The 12,095-nt window shown below is 39.0% G+C and overlaps 1 protein-coding gene across 9 annotated transcripts in view; it reads left to right on the top strand.

The window, feature by feature from the left end:
* Positions 1-12,095, top strand: part of Ube2u (ubiquitin conjugating enzyme E2 U) — a 104,843-nt gene that overhangs the window by 39,209 nt on the left and 53,539 nt on the right. For 5 of the 9 annotated variants that reach the window (XM_047531307.1, XM_047531222.1, XM_047531065.1 and 2 more), the window contains 2 exons: positions 6,221-6,315; positions 9,327-11,088. In XM_047531307.1, coding sequence (XP_047387263.1) covers positions 6,221-6,315; positions 9,327-9,457 — 226 coding nt within the window. In that variant the 3' untranslated portion in view covers positions 9,458-11,088. Of the gene's footprint in view, positions 1-6,220; positions 6,316-6,397; positions 6,532-9,326; positions 11,089-12,095 lie in introns of those variants that run through there. The other 4 variants (XM_047531463.1, XM_047531148.1, XR_007105843.1 and 1 more) reach the window with 3 other exon arrangements.

Here is a 12,095-nt window from a genome sequence, read left to right as displayed (position 1 = left end):
TTCTTTGGAAGTAGCGTGGGGAAGAGCAGGGGCTTTGGAGTCAGACAGATCTGGAAGGAATTCCTACCCTCTCTGAACTTGTTTCTTCATCTGTTACATGGAGATAACATGACCCACCTGGTCAAGTGGTTTTGCACTGAATCTCTTGAATGAGATCATACATTTAAAACCATACAGTATTGGTACAGGAACATTAGCTCTTGAGGACAAAGGAAGATGAAAGCTCATGCTTCCAACATTTTAGAGAACAAAAATAATCTGTCAGAAATAAATAAAGATTGTAAAATTTTCTCAGATTAGAAAGCAATCCCTACCATGATCGCATATATGGTAGGGCCCATGAGGCCTCTGGCTCCTTTTCCTTCTCTCTGCCTCCACCCTTCCCGCTCCTGACAAAGTGTTTCACAAACATGGCATGAAGATCCAACTCAGACATCTCTTTGTGAAACCATACCTCACATGCTGAGGCGTCTCCAGTTCCCCATCCTCTCTTCCTGAAGGGCTCTTTCCTTGTCTCTTTCAGCACCTGTGGTGTGGAAATTCTTCTGTTCATAGTGAGTGACCAGGACAGGGCCATCAGTATAGCTTTGCATTCTCCATTCTTAGCATGGTGCCTGGCAAATAGTAGGCACTCAACGAATGTTTGTTGAAAGCTGCATACTGTTATGGTTTAGATGTGAGGCGTCCCGAAAAGTTTACACGTGAGACAATGCAGGAAGGTTCAGAGGAGAAATCATTGGGTTGTAAAAGTCTTAACCCAATCAGTGAATTAATCCCTGATGGGATTAATTGAGGTGGTGGGGTGTGGCTGGAGGAGGTGGGAATTGGGGCGTGGCTATGGGGTATATATTTTGTACCTACTTCCTGATGGCAATGTGAGCTGTTTCCCTCTGCCACACTCTTCCACCGTGATGTTCAGCCTCACCTTAAACCCTGAGGAATGGAGCCGGCCTTCTATGGACTAAGACCTCTGAAACTTTGAGCCCTCAAATAACTTTTTCTCCTCTCTAATTGTGCTGCTCAGATCATTTAGTCATAGCAGAGAAAAAGCTGACCAAAACACACACTTATTCTGTTTCTCCTTAGGACTAAATGTGAAAGCAGATAATTTTAAGAAAAATAAAATGTAGCTGTAGACTTCTATTAAAGTCCTTTCTAATGTAGAGATTATAGTTCTATTTTAGGAGTTCTAGTGTGTAGTCATAAACGAACGAAAACTAAAAATATAAATGACTATCATGAATATTTTAGGCAGTTATTGAACTTTACACATGTTTTAGTTACTATTAACAGACACTGATCGTCATAATAATCAGCTCATAAACTTTCATTAACCAGTCATCTGATTTGGTGTTCATTTATACAGCTTTTTTTCTTTTCTGGTGCCTTGACTGTCTCTTAGATCTTCATGCAAATGCTTTTTTTCCTGTCAAGATGTAGGAAAGAATGTAATCCAGAATCTAATATACAGATTGTATTTTTTTTCTAGAAAAAATTGTGAAAGATATAAAATCACAAAGTAATGAAAGCTGTTCTTTTGAGTTTTCTTGCTTCAGTACACATAAAACTGTGTATTGTACTTGATAGCTAATGATTGCTTACGTTAAAAACAGAAAAATCTATAACAGTTGTCTAAGCTTTGGCCGCCATCAAGTTTCTAAAGAAAAGTGACTCATTCTGATGGGGTTTTACATTCAGTGTAGTTTTAGAAAAAGACATTGCTCTTGCCCATTCCAGGAAGTAGCAATGTGGGAAAGTATCATCTGTGTGCTAGGCACTCTTAATTCCTGAGGTGCTGCTGGCCACCCCATGGAGCTGAGAGTCAGGCCTCTCTCTGACTCAGCTTCTTCCTTCAGAGCCACAACTAATCAACCTCTACTCCAAATCACACCGCTTGGCTTGCCCTGGTGACAGCTTCAAGCAAGGCTCCTGGTCACCCTTTTCAATTGAGTTGCCATTCCTGGGACTTCCCTCTCAGAAATTCCGTGAAGGTGAAAATACGTGTTATCTAGGAAGTAAATGTTACGAAGGGAAGGAACCGAGGCACAAAGAGATTATCAAACTTTCCTGAGATTATTGATAAATGCAAAATGTGTTTAAAACTTAGAACAAGTACTTCCTACTTGTCTACTAATATGTACTTAAACGCTTAAAATTTTCAGGTAAGTGTAACATCATTGCCCACTCAACTTGTATGCATGCACAAATAGAAGTCTGCCTTTTGTGGAATTTTTTGTTTTTTTTACTTTTATCAACATCATAGTCTATTATCTGACTTTCCTTTTCATTCATATAAAAATTTTAACATCTGCTATATGAAATAGTAATATAAAGCTTTCTTATGTTTATGAAATATACTCTGGTTGTACTTGTCTTGTCTTTACAAATTAAGGAGCTAATACATATTATTTCTAAGTTGTTTTAGTGTCTGATTTTGTATGTGTTTTACTTCTAAAAACCTGTCATCTTTCAGTATACTTAAGTTTGATTTCCTTTTCTTCAGTTGCATGGAAAACATTCATGCTGAGTACTTTCATTTAATGTATGTTTGTGTTATCCTTTTAGGGGTATTGAATTTAAACATTGTTTTTATAGGTTTACATAATTATATTGAATGCATTTTTTAGGAATTTTTTTATTCCCCAAAGACTAAACCTTGAGTGCCATCTTGTGGCTAAAACAGGAATTAGCATTGTTTTAAAATATAGGTATTGGGTGGGGGAATGTAGACATAAAGACAAAGGGGAAAAAAATCCCTTTAAAAAATAATTTCTTCAGGCAATTACTTTGGCTCTGCTTGGGTGTTTTTAGATACAAAGAGCTCAGTAACAAGTATTCAAACAGTTCTACTGTTTCTTCTAGCTTACATCTGACACCTTATGGTATCAACCATTTCAAAATCTCATTTATCTGCAAAACTGTCCAGAAAATGAGAAATTATCTCCATTTTATAAAGAAGATATCATAAAAAGTTAAAAAATAAAATTCCATTCCCCCGCACCTCAGGGGGAAAAATAAAATAAAATAAAATAAAATTTCATTAAGTTACACACTTACTAACAGACCTGAAATTTAACCCTGCTGGCCCAGGGCTACACTCCTTGCTTTTTCCATTAGATGGAGCTGCCCCAAGTGTGCCAGGCACCATGTCAGATGCTGAGGACCTGGGATGGTTTTGGGGATGGATAGAAGGCATGATTGAAAGGATGTTCTTGTGCAAAAAATGAAAGTATGCCACTTATTCTTTGAAACAACGTGAATAAGGCTATTTCTGGTTTGTGTAAGTGCCCTTAGAAAATAGCTTAGAAAATAGCTATCATATTGTTTCTTAGAAAGTAGCTATCATATTTTTCTCCCATTAAACTTTTTCTTTTTCAGAATAAGCAAATCCAATTATTTCAACTTTTTAATTTATTTTTTATTTATTTTATTTTCATTTTTACAAACTGCATTTGATTCATTGTACACAATGGGGTACAGTTTTTCATTTCCATGGTTGGACACAATGTAGATTCACACCATCCATGTAATCATACATATACGTAGGGTAATAATGTCTGTCTCAGTCCGCTATCTTTCTGTTGGACCTCTTGTATTATAAATGCCATAGATTAACTTTGCTTCTTCCCTTCTTCTCTGCTCCTGAAAGAGAGTTTGATATAAGTCAAAATGCATATAAAAACTTTTTTCCCTAAGAAATTGCTTCTTTGGTTCTCTCTCACATTCTGAGGGGACTCCCCCCTTCTTTCTTCCCCTTCTTCCTTTCTTCCCTCCATTTCTCCTTCCCTCTTTTCTTTCTTTCCTCCTCGCCTCTCCCTCTTCTTCCTCCTTCTCCCTAACCTTTCTTCTGCTCTCTCAACCCCACTTCCCTGTGGCCAGAGAAACTTGATACCTGCACTGGCTTCTCTTACTGGCATCTCTCCTTGAGGTGAGAGGAAGGAGGGACCTACTCCCCAGAGACTTATTATATTGTGTTTTACCAGAAGGGTAGAATGAGGTGTCAAGAAGTTTCCTTAGAACATGTTTAACAAAAGTTGGATTATTAACGGAAGGATACAATTCATTTTATGACTCTTGCTTTTCAAGAACATGTTGCAATTTACAGTGCTGCCAAAGTTAGGGAAGAACTTAAAAATGAAACAGCATTAGTATTTTCGTTTTACTTCACAAGCATTAATTTGCTTTTCTTTAGTGACACTAAATATTTTTGCATATAAAATGTGTACTTCCAGCTATATAAAGGCAAATGAGTGAAAAAAGGAGATATATTATATCATTCTGAAGACAAAGGTTTATTGGTATAGGAGAAAAGATACAAATCATGATATGATGTTTCCTAAAGTATTTGCCCTGAGGAAAACAAAACAAAACAAAATCTTAATGATTTCTTTTTTAAAAGCTAAAGGCTCACAAAATCTGGGAATTATTTGTATTCCTCCTAGCTAGAGACCTCATAATTTAAGGGACATGGGATAGATTTCAGAAGGGTCATGATGTAAGTCAAAAATGGTCATGGGGCCAACCAAATTAGCCCTCTGATAAAGCCTGTCCTTGAGCCACGAAAAGTTTAAAAGTAAACTGTGAAGATTTTAAACTGATTCAGACCCTGGGGGTCTAAGGCAGGAGGAAAGTTCAAAGCCAGCCTCAGCAATTTAGCAAGGCCCTGAGCAACTTAGGGAGAAACTGTCTCAAAAAATAAAAAGGGATGGGGATGTGGCTGAGTGGTTAGGTACCCCTGGGTTTAATCCCGGGTACCAAAAACAAACAAACAAAACCACAACAGATTCATAAGCTATGAATTGCATTCTTAAACAGAGCACAAACATATTTAAAGAAGTCTAACAAATTCAGCACTGAACAACATAAAATTTGTAGTTTCCAGTCCTGCATAAAAAATCATGTCATGCAAGTAAGCAGGAAAATGTGACTCATGACCAGAAAAGAATCAATTGACATAGATTCATAAATTATAAAGATGATGGAATTAGTCCATATGGGCCCTAAGGCAGCTATTATACATCTTACGAAATATACTCAAGTAGCTAAAAAAAAAAATCACGAGGATGACAAAAAGAAAAAATGGAAGGCATGTGAAAGACGAGGGAACATCTACAAGTAAATTTTAAAATGTCTAAATGCTTCCTTCAAGTGAAAGCTGAAAGTTCTTTTTAATTTTTTTCCTTGCTCTGTGTGTGTGTGCATGTGCACTGTATTGGGTATAGGGATTGAACCCAAGAGCACTCTACCATTGAACTACATTCCCAACCCCCACCCTCAATTTTAATTTTTTTTTAAATTTTAAGACGAAGTCTCATTGAGTTTCCCAGGCTGGCCCTCAAACCTGTGATCCTCCTATCTTAGCCTTCCCATAAAATTATTGGCATGGACCATTGTGTCCAGCTAACATTCTTGACTTAATAAGGAAGACAAAAAGATCAATTGTTGAGGCTAAGATCCATAGTAAAACCAAATCTTCTATTTGTGAAATTGTGAAGAAGGAAAAAGAAATTTGTCCCAGGTTTGCTTTTGTACTTCAAACTGCAGATGTCATAACCCAAAGTAGGTGATAACTAGTTAAGATAGAAAAGATGGAGGAATGAGACACACATCATTACCCTATGTACATGTATGATTACATGAATGGTGTGAATTTACATCCTGTACAACCAGAGAAATGAAAAGTTGTATTCCATTTGTGTACAATGAATCAAAATGCATTCTGCTATCATGTATAACTAAATAGAACACACTAAAAAAAAAGATAGAAAAGACATAAAATTTAAACATGTATGTATAGGAAAAACATAGTATCTATGGGGTTTGGTACTACCTGTGGTTTCAGGCACCCACTGACCCACTGAGGGTCTTAGAATATCTCCACATATATAAAGGGGGATAACCATATTTTGAGTCACCAAGTTTGTGTTAGTTTATTGTGGTGGACCTAGGAAACTAATATTCTTTGCTGTACCACATGATGTTTTCATTATTTTTATGATATTAATTTTATATCATGTTTGTTTATTTTCTTAACTACTGTGTTTTTGGAAACCACATATTGAAATAATTTCACTTTATTATTCGTGAGCACTCAGAATGGTTCCATGTTTGAAGTCTGTTGTTCTGCTCTCTTATTTGTTAGGTTTGTTTTCCTTGGATGTTATGTACACCTCCCAAAATTCATTTGCTGAATTCAGATTCTTTCTTTTTCTCTTTGTAGGTATGCTGCTACCAAGTCTCAGCTTGCAAGAGAAAATAGAATGCTTCATCAAGTCAGTGATCCAATTGAAAAGAAGCGCCTCTGGCCAACTCCAGGTAAATTGGATTCAGCCTATTTGGTTTTTGTTCTTACAATTACAATATTATAATAATAAATTTGAATTTTTTTTATTTTCAGCTCAAATACGTTTGAATATACAAGGTCCAATTCTTGTGTTCTCCTTTAAGGTTGCTTTAACTCTTTCTAACAAAATAAATTCAGCAAAGCAATTACATAAGAATTGAAGCTTTTAGAAATTGAATTGCTTATGTGTTCAAGCTTATTACCCTTTATACTAGGCTACTACACAGTTTGAAACTATAAGGAAAGTTTCAAATTGTGAAAAAACAGCCAGAACAAAGCAGTCACAAACTGACCCCTAAAACTCCTTGTAGATTCGGACCCACAGGCAATATGGCTGAAAAGAAAGGAACCTGGTGAGTTGAGTTGCCTGACTTGTAAGGATGGGTTGAGGGCAAGTCCTGCACAGGAAGAGAGCTGGTGGCCTAGAGTGGAAGTCAGCTGGTATGGAGGGGAAGCCCTGATGCTTGGGATCAGAGAACTTAGGTTCAGATCCCAGCTCTGTGTAATTATATTAGGGTCACCTGACTCCTGAGTCACATCCCCAAGAGTTCTCGTTATGTATATACAACTATTAAAAAAAATACATCAAATGTTGGTCCAAGACATTTCAGATAAGGCATATCCAACCTGAATTACCATCTCTATGAAATCTTCTCTGTGGGTTATCACAGCATTTCTATCAAGGACATATCACACTGTATTAACTTCCAGTTGATGTGTAAATTAACATGCACCTAACTGCTTAAAACAAAACACACTGTTTCATAGTTTCTGTGTGCTTGGAATTCTGTGTGCCTGATTCTTAGCTTAGGATCTCATAAGGTGGCAAAGTGTCAACAGGGCCACATTCTCCTCTGGTAGCTCAAAAGGGGAAGAATCTGCCTTCAACTCCTGTGTAGTTCTTTGCCATGTGGGCTTTCCCAACGTGGCCTCCTACTTTGTCAAGTGAGCAAGGAGGTCTTTAAGGCAAGTCAGATAGTGAGACAGCATCTTATGAAATGCAGCCCAATCATGAGAGTGAGATCTAAGCACCTTTGCCACCATTTATTGGTTAGAAGCAAGTCATAGGTCTCACCCCACCTAAAGGGAGGGGATTACACAGAGGTGTGTACCCCAGGATGGAGGATCCTGAGGGGCCACCTTCGAGTCTGTCTGCCACACAAGCTGTTGTCATTGTCTCTTTACTGCTGGTCTCTGATGAGCAGTGGGCTCCTTGAGGAAAGGGTCTGCTTACCTCCCAGTCTGTGTGGTGCAGCACCTACCATATAGTACTATCTATTCAGTGACCAAAGCAAATGAACAGATTGTGACAGAAAGAAGTAGAGCTGTCATACTTTAGTAGTCCTGTGATTTTGGAAAAAGCAGAATGAACCCATGATGAGTGGGCAAAAGAAAACTAATTTGGGGCTGGGGTTGTAGCTCAGTGGTAGAGCGCTTTCCTAGCACGTGTGAGGTGCTGGGTTCGATCCTCAGCTCCACATAAAAATAAACAAAATAAAGATATTGTGTCCATCTACAAACTAATTTTTTTTTTAAAGAAGGCTGGAAGGAAGAACAATTTAAGGAACTGATTAGATCTTCAGTACTGAGCCTTGTCCTTTTTGCAAATGGCAGATGGTTATTTGCATCTACACTGGATAAGACTTTTCCTAAGAGCTCGTGTTAAACTGGATTATCATTCAGAAATATTCATTCCTGCTCCACCTCCCAGAGCTTGTTTCGATCAATGGAATATTAGTGAGTGTGGTGTGCCCAGGGTGTGCAGATAGTGTGCAGGACTTGGCTTACTTTTTTGTTTCTGCCATCATCACAGTAGAATGTGTGGACTAGCTCTCTGATCACAGAGAAAGATGTGAGGTGAGGAACTGAGTTTTCCCCACTGAGTCTGGCAGACTTTCTCCAGCCAAGTAAGCCAACCCCAACTGACCTACAAATGTGTGACTTAAAGGAAGACTTATTATTGTATGTCACTAAAATTTTGTGATTGTTTATTAGACAGCAATAGTGAACTTGTATACAATATCAAAGGAAAATATGACTCAGAAAAGGCATGAATTTTGTGTTCTTTTATAGGGAGGTTTAGCGTGTCACAATCTGTCATTGAGAAAACTCTTCTGAGATTCAGGAGATGGGAGGGAAGAAGAGGACATTATGCTTGGAAAGTTGTGCATGTCAGGCATGGTGGCTTCCTCAGACACAGCTATTTCATTTATCTTTTCCTACAGTCCCACTTCACAGACATGGTGCCTCCACAGATGTCTCCAGGAATTCCTCATTTTGCCCTAGCTTGGTAGCTGTGTCCACCTAGCTCCTTGTACTCTCCCACTCAGGCCTGTGAGTCAGGCTAAAGTAGCTGCTTACAGTTCTCAGATTTTCCAGCTGTAGTTTTCCAGACCACTCCTTGCCCTGGTCCTCTCACACCTGAATAATGACAAATTCTTGTACTACATCCTAACTCACATGGTGGCTCTGTTTTCCTAACTGAACCTAAACTAATAACAGGACTGAACAGAAATAAACCACTTGGCAATAACCAGAGCCTACCAATCAGCACAAATTTTAATATCTTTACCAAATAGTTTCAAGATTAATAATAATAAGATGTAGTCTTTCCAGAATCTATTCTGAGAAAACATGCAAAATATAAGGCAATTAGAACGAGTATTTTCATGGCCTATTTTGGGAACATAAAAATCAAGTTCCCACCTATACCATGGTGCTTCTGAAGCATGTTTTCCTTTATACATCAACTGGGACTCAGTAAATAAAAGCCCAATAAATGAACTAGCAAAGAACAATGGTTGAGCAAAAAGGAAAGAATGATTTATGACAAAGTCTGTTTTAAAATGTCAAATTTAGAAAGGTTAAGAGAGTTGCTTGCATTCACTCAGATGACCTTCAGCATTACATGACAAATCCAGGAACACCATTGCTTTCCCTGATATGTGCATGAAATTTCTGCTTTTCATCTTTCCCACCATAGATAAAGTCTCTTCTGCTTCAAAAACTGAAGAAGATTTTAAAATAGACTTAGAGTCCTGGGAAGAGGAAGTGGACGACCTGGTTGCCTGGGCCAACACTCTCAGTATAGAAAATTTAGAAGATGAGAACTAACACTCCAGGGTTTCAAAAACAAACAACCTCCACCTTAGCTCAGTTGCGTGGAGCAACTTTGGGAGACTGTCAGAACTTGTTTCTGTTTGTTCGTTTTTCAAGTCGACCAAGTAAAAATTAGAAAATACAAATAGAAATCCATAGATATGTTGTTTGGATCATTGAACTCTGCTCTGTTTGGAACTAAGCCCAATTAATGATACTGATACCGGTGTTGAGAATCTGGTCTGAGTCCCTTACCCCTGGTGTTGAAGATGGAACACCCGACAAACACTGAGGCAAGTGCAAAAAGTTTTATTTAAAGGATAGAACAGAGGGGGAGGGGCAGGCTCCTCTGCCGAGGAGGGGGTCCAAGTTGGTACCTAAGGGAGTGGGGTGTCCTGCTCTTTTTAACCTTTCTTCTCATGCCCCCTTCTCCCGCCATCTTGCCTACATGGCCAAAAGATGGGAAAAGAGCCTCCCAGGGGTGCCTCTCCATATCTGCCCAGAAGGGCAGGAAGGGAGCTGCCCAGGAGGTGCTTCATTAACAAGTTCTTGCAGGGAGGAACAATTCCCTGAAGGCAGGTAACCTTGGCAACAGGTTGGAGGAGGGGGAAGTGTTCTGAAGGTATTAGCATTTTATTTCCCCTTCAATCAGCCCCCATCTTCCTGACCCAATCATACATTACCTACACTGATTGCCCTTTTGCTCCAGGCCTCAATCCACCTTCTGGAAAGGGAGTCCTTACTACAGTAAGGAGAAACGGAAAATGATTGCTCTGGCCGCTTTGGGCTGAGTTGGGTGATGTGAGGCAAGCTGTGTGGGTTTCCCTTTTAGGAATGTTCTAGATCAGTCAAGGGTTCTGTGGTCAAAGTCTGGTTCAGAAAGAACAGGCTGTGAAGTGATCTGGGAGATGGGTGCTTCTATGAGAGAAACAAGACATGACGAGTGGAATGAGATTAATACACAATGAATGTCATAGCATCTGGAACATGTCAATGAATATCACCACAATGATAGAAACCACTAATTTTTCACCAGGAGGTTCAAGAGCTAAGTTGTTTCCATGACAAGGCCAGTGAGGGCATGGCCTCTACTTGGAAATATAAATCTTTAAGTATATTAGTTACATTGCCAGAGTTATCAGGAATATACACACAACATTTAGTGTTTATAATGTCATAGATGCCCCCATAAGATGTAGTTAAGATATCTAATGTCATCTGATTTTTATAAAATGCCTCCTTATTGGTATAACCTCTGTGTTTAGTAGAGACCCCTTTTTTCCTGTTACTTAGGGCTAGATAATCATACTAGCAAACAGAGCAAGTCCGCCTATGTAGGCAGTCAGGAAGATTTATAGGTCTTAAACTGATGACAAAAATCTTCTAACACTGATAGTCTCTTTTGACTAGGCACACCCGTCTAAGAATCTTTCTTTCATAGCCTCCAGTCTTTCTTACTCTTGGTGGGACTGACACAAGTGTACATCTTAAGTTACACCAAAGAACAATTGTCTTCCTTTTAATTCTCTTGTCAGGTGTTTAAGACCAAGCTGGCCAAATTGACCTTGTTCCTATCTACTGTTCGGAGTCAGCTGAGTTTCCTTAGGGGGTGTTATGATTTGGATGTGAGGTGTTCCTCCAAAGCTCATGTGTGAGACAAAGTAAGGAAGTTTGGAGGAGAAGTGATTGGGTTATGAGAGCCTTAAACCTATCAGTGGATTACTTCCCTAATAGGGATTAACTTAGTGGTAACTGGAGGCAGGTGGTATATGACAGGAGGAGGTGGAGCACTGGGGGACCATGACTTTGGGGTATTTATTTATATCTGACAAGTGGAAATATCTATCTCTCCCTCTGCTTCCTGATCAGAATGCGAACTGCTTCCCTCTGCCATACTCTTCCACCAAGGTGTCCTGCCTCACCTAGAACCCCAAGGAATGGAGACATCTGTCAATGCATAGAGACCTCTGAAACTGTGAACCCTCAAATAAACTTTTCCTCCACTAAAATTGTTATGGGCATATGAAAAAAGCAATGAAAAAGCTGACTACAACAGGGGGTCACTCATGGGAACTTGGGAGAAGCCTCTTAGCTCCTCTGGTGCCATCTTCCAGGATAGGTCAGGGCCTTTTTGAGCAGGTGGCTTCCCTTGGAAGACTTAGGGACTTTTCTTCTCCAATGACCCTCCTCTTTGCAGCATGTGCAGTGATTGGCTATCTGTTCTCTAGGGTTTCATTGTTCCCCCTGATAGGGAGGTCATGTGGCCCAGAGTTGCAAAGCTCTTAGAGAAGTTCCCTCATTCCCTGGGTTTGAGCTGACCTCAGAGTCAAATATTGGCTATTTTATTCTTGGCCCTTTTACTTCCTTAACTTCATTCTCTAAGTTTGGGTTTTAAACATCCAGCAAGCCAGTTTGACCAATCCTAAAGTAGGAGCACTGGGTTTTAACTTTAATGTCTGTAATTTTTAGTTGTTTACCTCTTGCATTTAATTGGGGTTAGTATTAGTACTGAAGGTCAACCTCATATCTGTTTGTCCTATGGGTGATAGCCTGTTATCTCAAATTAATCCTGGTTGTTATATTAGAAGTTGTACTTTTGTTAGGCACTAACAGACAATAGTTATAAAGTTTATAAGAAAAATATAAATGAAAT

Source organism: Sciurus carolinensis, chromosome 1 (genome assembly GCF_902686445.1).
Source record: "Sciurus carolinensis chromosome 1, mSciCar1.2, whole genome shotgun sequence".
NCBI lineage: Eukaryota > Metazoa > Chordata > Mammalia > Rodentia > Sciuridae > Sciurus > Sciurus carolinensis.
This window is presented reverse-complemented; position numbering and strand designations above follow the sequence as displayed.